The sequence below is a fragment of the Tursiops truncatus genome, chromosome 15 (genome assembly GCF_011762595.2).
Source record: "Tursiops truncatus isolate mTurTru1 chromosome 15, mTurTru1.mat.Y, whole genome shotgun sequence".
NCBI classification, from domain to species: domain Eukaryota; kingdom Metazoa; phylum Chordata; class Mammalia; order Artiodactyla; family Delphinidae; genus Tursiops; species Tursiops truncatus.
In genome coordinates this window covers 27,147,323-27,167,010 of record NC_047048.1, presented here as the reverse complement: position 1 = coordinate 27,167,010, position 19,688 = coordinate 27,147,323, and the positions used below count along the sequence as shown (strand labels likewise).

Below are 19,688 nucleotides of genomic sequence, written 5' to 3'. Positions count from 1 at the left end.
TCCTCCTCCTTTCCTTCTCAAGTAATTGAAGGAAAATCCTGTTAAATAAGTACGGCTCCTGGCGTTGGCTCCAGTGAGGATCATCCTCTGGGAAGGAGGATGGGGCTGGGGAAAGAGACCGTTCTCTCCTAGTTATTCTATGAATTAATAATTTTTAGGTTCAGTGTGGATATAATTGAAGGATGAGACAAGGCCATTGGATGGGAACAGAATCCTCTTAATGTAAAGAGGAAGGGTCATAGCCAAAACCTCCCTCTCTTACTTCTCCCTGGCGGAAGAATATGGGCCTTAAAATGTTGTGTTGGGAGCAGGATGGAATTGATGGAACAAGACGTGAAATGTTTGTTTAGGTCTCTTTCTTTGGGTTGATGTTGGCCTAGGACATTGATGGCTTTGTAATGCGAGAGAGGTATCAGGCAATTATGAAAATATCCCGAGTCTATAAGGCAAATGACCTCTGGTTAACTTAGTTTCTTAACTTAGATTGCCCAGGAATCTATGACATACAGTTCTAAGAGGCCATTGGGTCTAGACATTTACAATGTACCAAGAAGGTATGAGAGTTTCAGTTGTCCCATGTCCTCACCAGGACCTGGAATTGTCAGATTTTTAAATTTTGGGTTTTTTTGGCCACTCATAGATACGTAATGATAGCTCATGGTGATATCATTTTGCATTTTTAAAGTTTATTTTTTATATCTGACAGTCGTTTTTAGGAATTCGGAGGGATTACTGTAAGTTATGTCCCATCTTGAAACAGACATAGCCTCTGACTTTTGTGCCTGTTTTTTTTTTTTAATTTCTATGGGAGTATAGTTTATTTACGATGTTGTGTTAGTTTCTGCTGTACAGCAAAGTGAATCACTTATACATATATATATACATCAACTCTTTTTTTAGCTTCTTTCCCCATACAGATTATTACAGAGTATTGAGTAGAGTTCCCTGTTTGATACAACAGGTCCTTATTAGTTATCTATTTTATATACAGTGGTGTGTATATGTCAATCCCAATCTCCCAATTTATCCATCCCCCCCTTACCTGTGGTAACCATAAGTTTGTTTTCTACATCTGTAACTCTATTTCTGCTTTGTAGATAAGTTCATTCGTACCCTTTTTTGGATTCCACGTATAAGTGATATCATATGATATTTGTCTTTCTCTGACTTACTTCACTTAGTATGACAAGCCTACTTTTTTTTAATTGAAGTATAGTTGATTTACAGTGTTTCAGGTGTACAGCAAAGTGATTCAGTTATATATATAAAACTGAATCAGTTATATATATATATCTATATATATATTCTTTTCAGATTCTTTTTCCATTATAGGTTATTGCAAGATATCGAATATAGTTCCCTGTGCTACACAGTCGGTCCTTATAGGTCCTTGTTGTTATCTATTTTATATATAGTGGTTTGTATCTGTTAATCCCAAATTCCCAGGTAATCCCCCCTCTCCCCTTTGGTAGCCATAAGTTTGTTTTCTATGTCTGTGAGTCTATTTCAGAGACATAGTCTATGTCTGTGAGTTTTGTAAATAAATTCATTTGTATCATTTTTAAAGATCCCACATACAAGTGATACCATATGATGTTTGTCTTTCTCTTTCTGACTTATTCCACTTAGTATTGTAATCACATGTGTTATAGGGAAGTTGTTTGCCTGTCCGTTCACCCCATTGAACTGAGCTTCTCAAAGGCTGGAGTGAGTCTTATCCAATTCTCTTTCTGCAGTACCCAGAAAGATGCCTGGCCTAGGAATGGCACACGGTGATTATTTCATAAGTGAAATTTGCTCAACCTGTAATTAGAAAGGATTTGGTTTATTCAACAATCACCACCTGGACTTCGCTGGTGGTGCAATAGTTGAGAATCCGCCTGTCAATGCAGGGAACACGGATTCGAACCCTGGTCTGGGAAGATCCCACATGCCGCGGAGCAACTAAGCCCGTGTACCACAACTACTGAGCCTGTGCTCTAGAGCCCGTTCCCCACAACAAGAGAAGCCACTGCAATGAGAAGCCCGCGCACCGCAACGAAGAGTAGCCCCCCGCTCGCTGCAGCTAGAGAAAGCCCACGTGCAGCAGTGAAGAAATAAATTTCTTTTTTTAAATTAAATTTCTTTTATTTGTTTATTTCTGGCTGCGTTATTATCCCAATGCAGCCAGAAATAAATAAATAAAATAAATAAAGTAAAAAAAAAAATCACCACCTTGAGCATTCTCAGAGAAGAAAATGGCTAGGTTGTTTTTCTAGGGGCTTAAATTTTTAAAAAATAGAAATGTTATAGGGGAAAGGATCTAACATTACAGGCTCTCATGTGTGCCAAGCACTAAGGTGAGCGTGTTCAGGATGTATCTTGTTTTATCGCATTCTGAACTCTGTCATAGAGAATCACTTAGTATACAGAAAGAAGCACTGGCTTTGGATAGAGCTGGACTTTGTCTCTTTCCTCGTGACCTTGACCAAAGCCTCCCTTTGCATCGGTTTTCTCGTCTGCAAAATAAGCAGATGATAATGCCTAACTTATGCCATGGGTTTGGGTATTTTGAAGAATGTGTGAGTAAAGTACTTGGCTTGTGTGGTTTTTTCCCAAATTGTGGGAAAGAATGCATAACGTAAAGTTTACCGCCTTAACCATTTCTAAGTGTATAGTTCAGTAGTGTAATTTATACTCACATTGTTGGGCGACCATTACCACCATCCATCTCTGTAAATGTTTCATCTTACAAAATTGAAACTCTGATACCCGTCAAACACTGAGTCCTGATTCCCTCCTCTCCCCAGCTCCTGGCAGCCACCATTCGATTTTCTGTCTTTATGAACTTGACTACTCTAGGTGCTTCCTATAGTATGTGTCTTTTTGTAACTGGCTTCACTTAGCATAATGTCCTCAAGTTTCATCCATGTTGTAGCATGGATTGGAATTTCCTGCCCTTTTAAAAAAATTATTTATTTATTTATTTATTTATTTTGGCTGTGTTGTGGCACACAAGATCTTTTAGTTGCGGCATGCGGACTTCTGTTTCTAAACCTTTTTAACTTTTTATTTATTTTTAAAAATTAATTTTATTTATTTATTTTTTGGCTGCGTTGGGTCTTTATTGCCGGCATGCGGACTTTCTCTAGTTGCGGTGAGCGGGGTCTACTCTTCGTTGTGGTGCACGGGCTTCTCATTGCACTGGCTTCTCTTGTTGCGGAGCACGGGCTTTAGACACTTGGGCTTCAGTAGTTGTGGCACACGGGCTTAGTTGCTCTGTGGCATGTGGGATCTTCCCGGACCAGGGCCCGAATCCATGTCCCCTGCATTAGCAGGCATATTCTTAACCACTACGCCACCAGGGAAGTCCCATGTGGACTTCTTAGTTGCAGCATATGAACTCTTTAGTTGAGGCATGCATGTGAGATCTAGTTGCCTGACCAGGGATCGAACCTGGACCCCCTGCATCGGGAGCATGGAGTCTTTCCCACTGGAACACCAGGGAAGTCCCAGAATTTCCTTCCTTTTTAAAGCTGAATAATATTCCAGTGTACGAATATACCACATTTTCAAATCCATTCATCCTTTGTTGAACACGTGTGTTCTTCCATATCCTGGGTATTGTGAAGAGTGCTGCTAGGTACATGGGTATGCAAATACCGCTTCGAGATCCTGGTTTTAATTCTTTTGTTGGCATGTGTGTTGCATTCAGTAATTTAATACTTAGTTTCCCATTTCCCCCATTTCATATGCAATGAAACAGAGGTGCCAGAGGTCAATTAATTTGATTAAGGCCTCACAGCTGATACATTGCTAGAGCAGCATTTGAATCCAAGTCTTCTGTCTCTAAATGATCTGTTCTCTCTCCATAATCTCATTTTGCTCTAAAATATTTTTCAAGAGGAGGGATTGGCATTTTGAGTGAGAGGAGGTGATTGTAGGGGACTTTAGAAGATCTGGACAAGAGGGAGAAAGATGGTAGCATCCATTACTGTGAATTTCATAACCAGTCAGTTATATTCTTTGTGACAGGCCCTAAGTGGGGGAGATTTGCACCTCAATCAAGTGGGCTCTTGCGTAGACAAAATGCGTGGGTGACAGGGAAGTCAAAGAGTATCATGCCACGTACACTGGCTTTCTGAATCTTCCACCACAGCATGAGCTAAAGGTCTTTTTTGGTGCACGCTGGAAAATTCCTCTAACAGCCCCTGAAGTGGGACTGGCTACTGGATCCTTTAACCCCTGTGTGGAATTGACTTTACTAGAGACTTGGTGTAGAACATCCTTCATCCTCCATCCATGGGGCATATGTCCATCGTTATCACCTGAAGGATGCACACCTGAGCAGTGTAGCATCCATAGTGTTTGGTTAAACTGAGCCCAGTTTTCTCATCTGTTGTATTGCTCTACTTTGTTGTTGCTGTCCTTTGCTGTCCAGGCATCAAATGGTCCATAAACAAAACACCTATCCACTGCATATGCACTCCAAAAAGCAAAAACAAATTTCAGAGCAACTAAAATGGCTGTTGCCAAGCCAGTACATTCAATGCATTTTTCTTAGACAAATAGTTGACTTTTAGGTAAAACACCTTGTATGCTGCTTGTCACATAGCAGGTCCCTGAAAATCGTTCTTTTTATCCCTCATCCTTTCCTGTATTAGAATTCAGTTCCGTGCAAAGAGCTAGGATAGGCATTGGAAATGGAGGGGTGGAGGAGGTGACTGTATTCACTGACCTCAGAAGTGTGGGAAAACAGGCATTGAAAATAAATCAGTGTATTCATGTGGATAAAGAAAGGAAGGAAAGGGGGTGTCACTAATCAAATTGTGTCCTCCCTCCCCTAAACTGATACGTTGAAGTCCTAGCCCTCAGTACCTCAGAATGTGACCCTTTTTAGGAAGAGGATCATTACAGATGTAATGAGTTCAGATGAGATCACAATAGAGCAGGGTGGACCTTTAATCCAATATGACTGGCGTCCTATAAAAACGGGAAATTTGGACACAGACATGCACACAGGGAAAGCACCACGTGAAAAAGTGCTTGCATCTGGGAGCCAAGGAACACCAGTGATTGCCAGCACAACCCCTGGAAGCTAGGCAAGAGGCGTGGAACATTCTCCCTCACCATACTCAGAAGGACCCAACTCTGCTGACGCCTTGATCTCGGACCTCTAGCCCTCAGAACTGGGAGATGATACATTTCTTTTTTAAAACTTTTATTGAAGTATAGTTGATTTACAATGTTGTGTTAATTTCTGCTGTACAGCAAAGTTATTCAGTGCTATACAGTAGGACCTTGTTGTTTATCCATCCTACGTATAATAGTTTGCATCTGCTAATCCCAAACTCCCAGTCTTTCCCTCCTCGACCCCCCTCCCCTTGGCAACCACAAGTCTGTTCTCTATGTCTGTGAGTCTGTTTCTGTTTCGTAGATATGTTAATTTGTGTAGTATTTTAGATTCTACGTATAAGCGATATCATGTTGTATTTGTTTTCCTGACTTACTATGCTTAGTATGATAATCTCTAGGTCCCTCCATGTTGCTGCAAATGGCATGATTCCATTCTTTTTTATGGCTGAGTAATATTGCATTGTATGGGAGATGATACATTTCTGTTGTTCAAACCCTCGGGGTTTGTGGTGCTTTGTTATGGCAGCCCTAGCGAGTGAATACAGAGAGCTCCAGTGGTAACTAGGATAGGATGGGGTTGGGGAGGTCCCCTGGAGGACATGATGTTTAAGCAGAGACGACGGGGAAGATGATTCAGAGATAGCTTGGGAAATATGTAGGAAAAAAAGGAGAGCATTTTTCAGAAGAAATACTATTTTGATATGCGACTAGTGGTTACTTTACAATTTATCCTAATAAGCGTGGGTATCGCGTTTCAAATCCCACAACACGTTAGGACTGGAAACAATAAAGTCCAAGACAGCTGGCTGCTACTCACTGTGCAGCTGATAAAACAGATTGACCATGATGGGGGAGAAAAGAAAACTTAAATCAGTGGAATTAGGAGGAGGAGGACACAGAGGGAGGAGAAGAAGGAGCAGAAATGAAACAACCTTTCCATCTGGGGGCTCTTTTTTTTAACAACAGAAATTAATTTTTTCATAGTTCTGGAGGCTGGAAGTCCAAGATCGAGGTGTCAGCATGTTTGGATTTCTTCTGAGGCCTCTCTCCTTGGCTTGCAGATGGCTGCCTTCTTGCCATGTCCTCACATGGTCTTTCCTCTGCCTGTGCATCTCTGTGTCCAAATGTTCTTTTCTTATAAGGACACCAGTCAGAATGGAGTAGGGCCCACCCATATGACCTCATTTAATCTTTTTAAAAAATTGTTTTTAAATTTATTTTTTAACCTTTAAAAAAAATTGAAGTACAGTTGATTTATAATGTGTTAGTTTCAGGTGTACAGCAAAATGATTCAGTTATACATATATATATATTCTTTTTCAGATGCTTTTCAATTATTGGTTATTGTAAGATATTGAATATAGTTCCCTGGGCTATACAGTAGGTCCTTGCTTATCTATTTTATATATAGTAGTGTGTATATGTTAATCCCAAACTCCTATGTGTGTGTGTGTGTGTGTGTGTGTGTGTGTGTGTGTGTTTATATATAAATCCACACACCCACATATATATATGAATGGATAAAGAAGATGTGGGGTGTATACATATATATCTTCTTTATCCATTTATCTGTCCATTTATCTGTCAGTTTCATGAAGTAGTGTAATGATGGGTGTTTGTCCTGAGTGAAGGGACAAACCTCCATCATTACACTAGCTCATCAGGTTGACTTCTGGGGAGATGGCTGCTTGGAGCATAAAACAACCACCTCTGATATTCTGATGATGCTGCTGAGCCCTCCGTGGTGAGTTCAGCCACCTTAGAGATGTGCTATTTCAGAAGTGATGCCAGTAAACTGTAGTTTCTTGAGCAGACACAATGCTACTTCAAATTAAAAAGTCCTCTTCTTGTTACTGTCTTGGAGAGTATTTTTCAAAAAGTACCTTCTAAACCCGGGTTAGCTACCCCCTCCCTTGGGCCTTCACAGAACTCTGTGTTTTGCTGTATCATAGTACTAACCATGCTGATTTTTAACTCTCCTCCTTCTCACCTGTGTTGTTCTTGATCTGCCTCCTATCCTAGGCTTGCATCTCCTTGGAGCACAACCTCAGATTTGAAGTGAATCTCTGTCCCTCAGAGTCTGCACACAAGATGACCAGAAGTGAACATTAAATAAATATTTGTTTAACAACTCCAGTTTCAAAATGTTCACATCCTAGATGCTCAAAGTTAAAAAAAAAATTTTTGCATGCTTAAAAATATAAACCCTTGGGTAACACACATGCCCAATTGGCTAAAGGTTTTCCAATGATATATGTTCATTTTTTCTCTATCACAAATTCCCTCTGAACCCTCTGCCACCAGGATTCAATAATATGAATTTAATTCTCTGTTTACATCAACCTTTTCTGGTTAGAGGCTAGCCTGCTATGTTCTCTTTTGACAAGTTCAGGGTAATTTTGAGTTTGATCTGATTCTTTTTTTTTTAATTTTTTGCTTGCTTGTGACCAGAGAAAAATCTACGTGATGTTTCAAACTATAATTTTCAGGTTTTCTCTTTAAAAGGATGCTGGATGTAAAGGTTTGGATAGGATAGAAAGGAAAACAGAGCTAAAACCCAGAGCTCTGTTACAACTTCTGAATGTCTATTCTCTTTTGTTGTTAGGAGAATTACCAGTGCAGTTGGTTCTCACAGGAATATCTCCTGTTATTCTCTCTTATTTGTCCAGTTCTGAGATAATTGAATAATCTGGAATGTGTCCAAGAATTCTGAGCCCAGAGAGCGCCTTAGGGAAACCTAACTCTCTCTTCTCATGGCCACTCATCACGTTGTCTTGGTTTCCCTGACTACTGGAAGCCGTAAAGCTTTAGCTACGCTGTGTTGGATGCTTACTGTGTTTCACGTGTATGCTGAGCATGGTATATGTGCAGTCCCTAAACCTCACAGCGAACCCCGAGAGGGTTTATGTTCTGGTCCTCAATTCAGAACTGAGAAAACTGAGACTCACAGAGTCAGTTGTGTAACACCTCCCAAAGCTGCTGTTGGGAAATGGAAGAGCCAGAATTTGAATGCAGAGCTGACTGGCTCAAAACTCCGTTCTTCTTTCATTATGTTGTTCTGGATGGTGTGGTCTGTGGAGAGAGTCTGCTGAGGCTACATGACGGGGCACAGAGAGTGTGTTGGAAAGAGTAGGGGTGAAGAAGGACCCTGGGCAGGATCAATATGGCCTTGGGAGCCAGGCAGAAATGTGGTACTTCTCAAGTGTGAAAAAAGCTTTAGAAGAATGTTATGAGCTCCTCTAGTTAGTAAGCAGTGTAAGAGTTAGAACTTGTCCACCAAACACAATGCCTGGCACGCCGTAGACACCCAAATATATGAGGAGGAATAGATGGATGAGCCGAGTGGGAGAGGTCAGAGCACAGGTGGGTTCCACAAGGCAGTAGGGGATTCTCAGGATGGGCGAGCCCAGCTTGTTCCCTAGATACAACAGTAAGTTCTATTCTCTGGATAAAAGAGGAAACAAAAAGGCCAGTGGTTTACTCATTTAAGTGAGAAGTTTTACAAGGAAAGATACTCAAGACAGAAGAGTCTCTCTTCATAGGGGAGGCTTAATGCTGAGCCTGGCCCATGCTAAAGGCAGCCTAGCTTAGTGGAGGAAACACCAATTTTGCCATTAGACAAACCTGGGATCAAATCCAGATGGTTACTAACATGCTGTGTGACTTCGGACAAGCACCTCAACCTCCCTGAGCTTCTGTTTCCTGATCTGTAAAATAGGATTGTAATACTTAGAGAAACAGGGGTAAATTTTTCACATGGTTAATGTGCTTTTCTATTTGGCCTTTCTGAGTATATGACTTTTGTCTGAGCTGGGCTGTGTTAACCATCTACTTGGGAAAGAAAGTATAAAAGAAAGTGGAAGGAAACTCACTCGATGCCACTGTATGGGACTCGTTGCCCCACACCGACAAGTTCTGTAACAGGACCCCTGCTCTCAGGCCTTCTGGTACATGAGAGTCATTGAAGAACTCCAACCAGACAATCTTGTACTCAGACCATACCACTTTATTTCTTTTTCTTTTTTTTTTTTTTGGTACTTTATTTATTTATTGAAGTATAGTTGATTTACAATGTTTCAGGTATACAGAAAAGTGATTCAGTTTATATATATATACTTTTTCAGATTCTTTTCCATTGTAGGTTATTACAAAATACTGAATATAGTTCCCTGTGCTATACAGTAGGTCCTTGTTTTTTATCTCTTTTATGTACAGTAGTATGTATCTGTTAGTCCCAAACTTCTAATTTAACCCTTCCCCCCTTCCCCCTTTGGTAACCATGAGTTTGTTTTCTATGTCTGTGAGTCTGTTTTGTATATAAGTTTATTTGTGTCGTTTAAAAATATTCTGCACATAAGTGATATCGCATGATATTTGTCTTTCTCTGTCTGACTTCACTTAGTATGATAATCTCTAGGTCCATCCATGTTGCTGCAAATGGCATTATTTCATTCTTTGTTATGGCTGAGTAATATTTCATTGTATATGTGTACCACATTTTCTTTTTTCATTCATCTGTCAATGGACACTTAGGTTGATTCCATGTCTTGGCTATTGTAAATAGTGCTGAACATCTCCTTGAATTAGAGTTTTCATCTTTTTCAGATACATGCCTAGGAGTGGGATTGCTGGATCATATGGTAACTCTAGTTTTATATACTTCTTTATTTCTTAACAGGCTCAGCTACCCCCTGGTAGCACAGAGCTTCTTCACCATGAGTTTCTGCCAAAATCCCAAACAGCAGAGTGGGACAAGAGGTCTTTGCCCTCAGCATCACCCTCAACTCATCCATCATTCTTCTCCTTCACCTGGGTCTGAAGACCAAAAGGGGAAAGTTGAGAGACATGATCTTAGGCCCCCTTATTTCTCTCTTTTTGTCATTCTCACAATTTCCTAGAATCAGAGCCTTCCCATCCCTTTCCTCTCTGGTCCACCCTTGCCAAAAACTTCTGTGGTCTTGCCAACCAAGACTGGTCCTTAATATGCCAAAGAGTAGAGATGAAGGAATTTAGTAAAAACTACCTTCCAAAGTCAATATTGTGACTTAAAATTTTTATTATTTTCTTGCTGCACAGTCTTTTTTGAATGTCAGAAATTTGCATTTACCTCCTTTAGAGGGAGTAAGGAAGTGCCTAAGAGCACGGATTCCAGAGTCAGACTGCCAGGTCCAAAGCATGGTTCTGCCACTTACAAGTGGTGTAACTTTGGGTAAATCACAAAACCTCTCTGTGCAAAATGGGGTTAGTAATAGTATCTCATAGGGACTCTTGGAATAGTACATTAGTTTGTATATGAAATAATAACACCTCTGTTTATTATGCATATAACTGTGTTTTCACCTTCTTTATCATTAATCAATATCATCACCATTTTTCTTTGTGTTCCTTCTTTAATAAATCCTAATTTCCTAGCCTTACCTAGGTATAGGGATGCCATGGGCCATCTGAGGTAAACCTCATATACTCCGGAAGACAAAAGAGAAGAGCACACTAATAATTTGAAAAATACATTATCCTTAGACTGCAGTCTAGTTGGTACAGTTGTTTTCCCATAGGGCTATGGGTTAACAATTCTGATATTGCTAGACATGTATACTGGAATTAAACAACTAAGTAAATGGATGGTGGAGGATGGGAGTCAGGCTTCTCATTGTTGGGGTGGGAGGTTATAAATGAGCAAGGGGAGAAAGCTAGACTGATCCATGTGATAATGGATTAGAGTTGAAGATATGAGGATGAATTCATGTTAAGCTTAATATAGACACAGACGGTTACATATATAAATATTTATAGATATGTATATATGTATGAGTCTGTATACACACATAGATTTCCTTACTCAGTCAACTGAGAGGGACTAGAAGCCGTGAGCACACTTGGCACCCAGATTTTGGTTTCTAACACCATTCTCCGAGAAAGGGAACCAGGGTCCTTGGAGAAATGGATTCTAGGATGGGACAGGAAATAAACAAGATGAACCTGGAGCATCTTGCATTGCTAGAAAGTAAGAAAGTTCTCCAAAGAAAGGGCAGGGGGGAATGTAGAAGCCAACTGAAAGAGATTCCAATGGCCAAACCTGGGGAAATTTGAATGAAAAAACAAAATAAAATAGCATTGGATTATAATCTGAAGTATAAAATACATATCCATGTGTCCACACTAATATATATCATATATATATATATATATATTTGAGCAAATAATTAAATAGGGAAGAAGAGACAAATCTGCTATGAAGAACAATTCCAAATAATTTATGTAGACACTGTACTCAGAGAGGTAGAGCATAACTTCCCACTCCTTAAGTGTGGGTTATGTATAGTGACTTCCTTCCAAAGAGTATGGTATGCAAAGAGAGAAAAATAGAGTAACTTTATAGTGGAGAGATTTGAGAAACACTGCCTCAGGCAGCAATATTGATATTTATGACATCAATAATGATGTCATCATAGAATGTATCCTTGATATGTTATGATGAGAATGTCACCTTTTCTGTATGGTTTTCCTCCCCCAAACCCACAACTGCAGTCTAGTCGTGAGAAAAACATCAGACAAATTCCAGTTGAGGGACATTCTACAAAATACTTGACCAATACTCAAAACTGTCAAAGTCATCAGAATAAGGAAAAGTCTGAGAAATCCACAGCCAAGAGATCCCTCAAGAAGCATGATGACTAAATTTAATGTGCTACCTGGATGAGATTCTAGAGCAGAAAGAGGACACTAGGCAAAAACTAAGGAAACCTGAATAAAGTATGGGTTTTAGTTAATAGTTATATGTCAGTCTTGGTTTATTAATTGTAACAAATGTACCCTATTGGGGAAACTGGGTCCAGGGTATATTGGAACTCTCTGTGCTATCTTTGCAGTATTTCTGTAAATCTAAAACTGTTCTACAATAAAAAATTATTTTAAAGATATATTGTTCCAGTATCATTACTTCACAGGATTGATATGAGGATTTAAGGAGATAGCGCATGAAAAGTTCATTACCAAGTGACTGGCATATAATATATGCTCCACAGAACAGCAGTCTTTGACCATCTTGTGCCTTTCTGTGCAGTTCTTCCTTGTGATATGCCTTGAGAAACTTACTATTGTTGCCTTTCCTCTAAGATGAGCCAAACTGGTCTAGTTTGTAATAGTTGGTATCTGCCTCTTTTGCTCTGAGAAAACTAGAGCATCATCCCAGGGTTTGTAATTGAGCATTTTTACCTTAATGACCCTATCTGGATTGCATTCATTAGTCTGTTTAGTAACTAAGATATACCACATCATAACAGTACTTACATGGTGGTTACCTTGCTGTAAGTCTGCCAGATACTTCTATATAGAGTACGTGTATTTTAACTTTCTTTGAAAATGATTGTCAAATATGTGAGGCCCATTTTCTGTCTTAGGAAGGGGAACATGGGGACGTTATCAACTTCTTGTTTGCTGACTGAGGGTCTTGACGGAATGCAGCATCCCAGAACAGCAAGTCCTTGTCAGTTATTTCTAAGGATCAGAAGGAGTTGCAAAATTGTAATGAGGCAGGGAAAGTTTTCTTGTGACCTTCGGTAGAAAGTACCTTTCTACAGAGGTGAGGTGGATAAGATCTCTCTGGGGCTGAGGTGTATCTAGAAGAGAAACCATACTGCTGGGAGCAGGACATGGCTGGTCCTCCTGGATTCCCTCTATGGTCATGGCTATGCAAAAGAAATTATATATACACACACACACACACACACATATATATATATATATAATTTATATGTAAAATATATATAGTAAATATATAAATTATGTATACACATAATTTCTTTTGCAGAGTATATTATATACTATATTATATACTATATAAAATTGATAATATGTAATTATATAAGTGTACATATACAAATACCTACTATATTACATAATACATAAAACATTATATATAAAATGTATAATATATAATACATAAATTATATATATAATTTCTTTTGCATCATATATATACTTAGTGTATGTATAAGATATAAAATATATAATATATATTATATAATATACATTATATTATATATTTGTGTACATATGTATATAAATACATACACGTTCATGGACATATATACATACTACGTATATACATACATTCAAATAGTTATTTCCTATCTTTATGCTTCTTCTCTCAGTTGACAAGGTCAGGATTTGCACATTATAACCTACTCTTCTCTCTTCACTCACCCTATTCTATTTTTCTTGGATGCCAACCTGAGCTTACCTCCCATCTACTCTTTTGTTCTCCTTAGCTGGATATTATGTGTGGAAAACTCACAGAAAAACTGGGTTGCCATGGCTGGTCCATCCTCCTGCTCAGTAAAATGAAAATAACATTTAAGAAACCCAGTCGCCAATGTCTGTTTAATAATTCTTGATTGCTGCCCTGAGGCTGGATTTCAGTATTTCTGAATAATCAGCGCCTGGAAGCTAGCAAAAAATGACTATCTAAAACTGCCAGAAATTTGCTTCCTGTTGTTCTGAATGTGAAAGTAGGAATGTGACTCTGGGGCAGCCTCATTTGCCTTTGTGCTGGATCACTTTGGTGGGCCATCTCAGTCCTACCCACTGGCATTAAGTAACTACTCGCTGCCCCTGAGTTAGCCCGGGACTTGGGAGGAATCATCCAAAAGCAAATGCTTTATAATGGAGTATTCTGTTTAAGAATATAATTCTTTAATGAAGTGTTTAGCATTTCCCCTGGAAGGACTGGAAACAGAGTTTGAAAATAGTGGATGGGATCTGGGACTGAGGGAGCAAAGAGATGGGAGTAAGGGCTCCCACTGGATGATGGGCTTAGGTGGTGTCAGCTCTGTAACTAGTTAAGGGTCTATTTCCAGAAAAAAAAAAAAAAACCTGCCATTAAGATATTAGTTAATTAACTTATGAAAGTCCTTGGGCATTCTTTATGCACTACTCAGTCAATTTGCTGTTTGAAATTTCTACTGAAGCTCTGTAGAAAATCCAGGGCTAATGCCGGTTCCACCTTGGTGCACTCTGCAGGCCCCATGGGAAGCCTCCCTTCTGGTCAGTTCCAGCCTCCCAGAGGGATTCCGGACAACAGTTGTACTAGTCAGAACTTACATTGCACGTGATAGTAAACCCAAAGCACACTAGCTTATTCAGAAAGGGACTTCCCTATCTCCTCTGCTTCTTTCCTTATTCTTTCACAATGAAGAAAGATTTTCTTCACATGGTAGGTTCAAACTCATTTGAATTCATGACCTCCTGGCTCCTTGACTCCAAAGCTTCCCAATAGAAAAAATTCAGGGAAGGACTCTGATTGGCCCAGCCTAGATCACATGCTCACTTCTGGCCCAATCACTGTGAGGAGAAGGAGGTGCTGTGATTGGTCTGACTTGGATCACATGTTCACTGTGCGACCAGAAGGGTGAGTTACTGGCCTAATTTCCAACTGCCAGCTCTTACTTACAGCTCTGAGTAAGAGTTTTTCTGGCCACCAGAGCTCACTGTGCCCATGAACATGGTAGGTTACAAGTGCTGAGGAATTACTGTCTCCCAGAAGCAGCCCTCAAACAACGACTGATGGGAGCTGGCACATAAATACTCAGGGGCTCACTTGCCCGTGGGCTGACAGAATTCTGAGACATGCAGTCAACGCCATTTACCAGAATGCCAGAGTGGGATTAAACTCCTGTTCTCCACAGTTGCCCCTTGCTGGGCATTGCACTCTTTATCTGCCTCTTTCTCTTTCCCATCTCGCCCCCTCACCCCTTGTCTGCAGTATTGCCTGACTTCACCTCCCAAATATGTTTGTACTTGAGTCCTTATCTCAGTGACTTCTGGGAAAACCCAAACTAAGAGAGTTACAGTGATTGGCAGCTCATCACATGAGTCAAATGGGGATGAAGCAGAGTGCCTGGAACTGGTACTTCTGAATACACAGAGTAGTAGCTGTCAACTAAAATATGTGTGTGTGTGTGTGTGTGTGTGTGTGTTGGGGAAAAAAACCCACAGAGCAGCAAACAATGAGAACTTACAGTAAATCACTTCCTATTACACCAACATTTGGGCACAAGCATGTCTGGCCTGATATGCCCAGGGGAAGCAGACAGACCTCCCCAGCAGGTTGCTCTGGAGAGGAAAATGTCAGAGGATGTGGGGTCCAGGCTACAGGGAGAGCTGTAATTTACATGAGACAACATTTCCACCATGACTTCATTAATCTTAGGACTCTTCCGCCCCAGCTGAATCCCAGCCAAAAAGTTATCATGGCAGAGAGACATGCCCGCCTCCTCAGATGCTGGCCAGCGGCTGGGCGACTTGGCTTATGTTTGGCGATATTCCCATTAGACAGTTGGGCTTGTGGGATGGCCCATGCATGTGCAGTGATAAAAATACTCTCCTTATCTCTGTGTCTCAGCTGTGGTAACCCTGCTTCTTTCCGTTCGAGTGTATTGGTTTCTAAAGCCAAACTTATTCTATATATGTCATGGGTTGAATTGCCTACAAGCAGCAGTGCTTGAGAGAGGGGTTCAGGTGTATGAAACTCTGAGGGAGTAAAACACACACACCTCTCTAAGGTTGTGAGGGAAACAAAATAGGAAAGATAAAGGAGCCACACAGGGATGGGGCTCTTAGTTTCAGATAAAGTCTAGACCAGGGGTTGTCAAACTATGGCCCGTGGACCAAATTCAGCTGCCACCTATTTTGGTAAATAAAGTTTTAAATAAAGTTTTATTGACACACAGCCACGCTGACATAATGTCTATGTCAGCTTTCTTGCTACAAGGGCAGAGTCGAGTCGTCTCTGGACTGGATGGCCTGCAAAGCCTAAGCTATTTACATTCTGGCCCTTTCCAGAAAAAGCTTGCTGACCCCTGCTCTAAACTTGTCTCAACCCATGGGAGCTCTGGAGCCCCCCTTGCTCTATAAAGTTATCCCTACCTTGAGGCAAGGGCTGGTCTTGGTACCCTAGTGTCAGCTGGGCGTTGGTTGTCACCCACCCTGGGTGTTAAGGGTGAGGGACATTAAGCAGATTTAGCCCAGGATGGTGGCTCCCATCAGCCGAGAACAATTTTTTGGATGTTAGGGGCACCTGTGAATTCTGAGCAACTGACACAGTGGCTGGGAAATGGGTACACATGCTGGTAAAGGGGACCTTTCAAGGCACTGCTAGCAACTACTGCCATGTTGATCTGGATCTCCAGATGTGTTTCATGAAGATGGAGGGAACCCTTGCTTCCTGCCTGAAACTGAGCCATAATTCTCTCACCTGGGCTCCGTGACTCCCATTTCACTCTTGCCTTCAGTCCGTCCATCCCATTGTTCTCAGGGCGAAGACAGAAACCCTTAACCGCTCAAAGAATAATTCCTGAGAGAAAACTTCTTGAACCTTTTCCCCCATAAATTCCAGTCCCTCTAAGTAGCCAGTATACATTTTGTGTGTTTTTACCTATTTTTTTCGGTCTTTGCAAACCACAGCACACAAAAATATGCAGATTTTCTTTTCTTTAAACCAAACGCCCTGTTATGCGCATTACTTTGACATTTGCTTTTTTTGCCTTAACAATATAAACCATAAGAAACTCTCCAGTCTGACGTGTATAGTTAACTGATATTGAACTCATTTTTTTAACAGCTGGATGATAGCCCATCATATGTATGTACATATTATGTACCTAATACAGATGTACAATAATTTAAGCATTCCTACATTGATAGGAGTTCAGGTTGTTTCTGTGTGGTTTTTATTTTTCACTTTACAAACCATGGTGCAAAGAACAGCTCTGAACAAATATCCTCACATTCTGTTGCTTGTAGGCTGAAGGCTCCATCCCTAGAAGTGGTATTATTTGGTCAACATACACATGCATTTTAAATTTCCATACACGCTGCCAGATTCCTTTCTGCAGATACAGCAAATCATATGTCCACCATGAGTTTATGAGACTGTCCAGTTTCCAACATCTTTGCTAGATTGGCGTCCTTCAGTCCTAATTTTTGCCAATCTCTTGGCAGGGGAGTGGCCTCCCGTTGTCCTGACTTGCATTTCCTTGACTGTTATTGAAGTTGGTCATCTTTTTATATGTATATTGCTTTGATAAAAGTAGTCCCCGCAGTGATAGGACCTTATGTTAATCTGGGGGGAGATGGAAGTGTTCTTGGGGAATCCTTTGCTCTTTACCCATCCATCCTCGGGTGCTCTCCAATGCAGAGTTGGTTGTTGCCGATATACCTGCCCATCCTCGGCTGCCCTCCCTCTTGTGTCCCCAAAGGGCGTGGAGTTTTGGTCTCAAGGGATGTGGCCATGGTGGGAGTGGGTAGAAGGTCCTGCCCCATTGGTGACCATCTCCGTCTGTTCTCTTCACTTCTAGACACCACCCAGATGAACAATGCAGTGCCCACCTCCCCTTTGCTCCAGCAGATGGGCCATCCACATTCCTACCCCAGCCTGGGCCAGATCTCCAACCCCTACGAACAGCAGCCGCCTGGCAAAGAGCTCAACAAGTACGCCTCCTTGAAGGCTGTCGGTAAGTGCTGTTTTGTTTCTTCTCTCTCTCTCCTGTACTTTTCTGTTCCTTCTAGATTTCCTTATCCCCTATTTTTTTTCTACTCCTTTTTCTGTCTTTCTTATCTTATCTATCTATCACCTATCTATGTATCTATCATCCATCATCTATCTATCCATCTACTATCTATGCATCATCTATCTATCCATCCATCATCTATCTATCTATCATCTATCTATCTTTCAAAATTTCCAGATGTAAACATTTCTGGTGTTGGGGGGTGGGGGGGGAGCCTGGAGCTCCTATTACCTGAGTTCTTATCAAGTGCCAGACATTGCATTGGCCCTTTTATAGACACTGTCTTATTTTCTCATAGCGCTCCAAAGAGGAAGGCATAAGTATTGCCCCAATTTTCAGATTAGGAAAACTGAGACTCGGGGAGGCTAATTTAACTTGCTCCCAGTCAAGCAGCCTGTGGGCAACTTGAACTTGTGTTTTTATCGCTGCAGAACCTGTGCTCCTGCTGCTCTCTTCCCACAGCCCTGGGTGGGTTGGGGTTCAGTCCATTCCCTCGATTTGTACATGAGGGAGTCTGACGGTGACCCAGGTTCCTAAACAAATGACTCATGGCCCCGTTCTATAGGATGGAAGCAGCACCCACAGCAAAGTCAAGCTTTGGGGCGGGCAGAAGACTCCCAGACCCCATGCCTTCTTTTATAATCAGCTTCTCATCCTATTTCCTCTCCCCACTGCCAAGCTCCTTGTTGGAGATGGGACAGGAGACATGTGCTGATCCATTCCAGTATGAAATATCCTAATTTTGTTACAAACTCAGGACAGAAACCAAAGCACAGACATGATCACATGTCTAGGCTGCTGTCGGAACCACGGTCTACAGACATCAGATTCATAAAACAAGCACGTTGGTGCCCAACAGAGGGCCAGACACATACTTGGAGCTTAGCGTTCGAACCAGAAGTCCATCTTTAGGAATTCCTATTCCTCAATCTCCCACGATTTCCAAATGGAACCATTTGAAGAGGGTTTGAGGGGTGCTTATAATTCTGAGGGCACAGGTTGTGCTGCCTAAATTCCAAGCCTCGTAGGACTTTACATAGTAATCTCCCACGTTTCCTGTTGAATTTCTCCACCCACCTCAACCCTCATCTACACCCATGACCACAGATTTCTTCTATTCCGTATTGTGTGTTTGCAGAGCACATACATCCTAAACGTGTTCAGGTAAACTCAGATGTTACTAGGAAGGGAAGGGAGCTGTTGCCTAGGAGAGAAAGAGTCAGGGCATCTGTGCCAATGTAACTGCAGAAGCCTTCATGCACTGTTCAGTGGCCCACCTCCCTTTCTGAGCCTTGCACTTAGGTGATGAAGAGCATCTGCTGTTATACTTGATTCTTGTTTTGCATTAAAAAAAAATCCACCCAGACGTCTTTTTCTTTTTGAACTGGTCCTATTACCCAAAACAATTCATTTCTTCAACTTAGGCCCAGTGTTTCCTTCCCCCTCAACACCCAATAGCTCTTTGGGTAAATCATAAATGGATCTTCCAACAGAATTCCTTGATTCTGTCCAGCATTGACTCAGGGCTTCTTGGTATAGCAAATGTTTGCAGTGCATTTGGAATTAAACTTGCAGTCTGAAAGTTTATTTGACACTCCTTGAGTAACACTTTCTTCCACAAAGCCGGGACTCCTGAAATGTTTGTTGAATGAAGGAATGAGCTTGTCTTTGACAAGAATCAAAGAATAGCTTAGTTGGAAGGGAGCACCCCTATATCTTCTAAAAACTCTGAAGGGTCTCACTTGGGGTACCCTCCTCGATCCTGGCTGTGGTTGATGTGACCCTCTTCTTCTTGGTCCTTCTTTTCTGACTATTACGGGAGTTCACAAGCTTTATCTGAGTCACTGGTCCTGTGAGGTCCCGTGAGGGGCAGACTGAGCGAATGCATGACCCGATGGGTTACCCAGGAGTCCAGAGTCTGCCTGCCCAAATGAAATGCAAATCCCATAATAAACATTATTTCAAGGGTTCTCTATTAAGGCATAATGTGACTGTGCTGTGAAT

The 19,688-nt window shown here is 41.1% G+C and overlaps 1 protein-coding gene across 1 annotated transcript in view; it reads left to right on the top strand.

The window, feature by feature from the left end:
- Positions 1–19,688, top strand: part of SHISA9 (shisa family member 9) — a 293,574-nt gene that overhangs the window by 247,302 nt on the left and 26,584 nt on the right. The window contains exon 3 of the mRNA XM_033839679.1: positions 17,472–17,627. Coding sequence (XP_033695570.1) covers positions 17,472–17,627 — 156 coding nt within the window. The remainder of the gene's footprint in view (positions 1–17,471; positions 17,628–19,688) is intronic.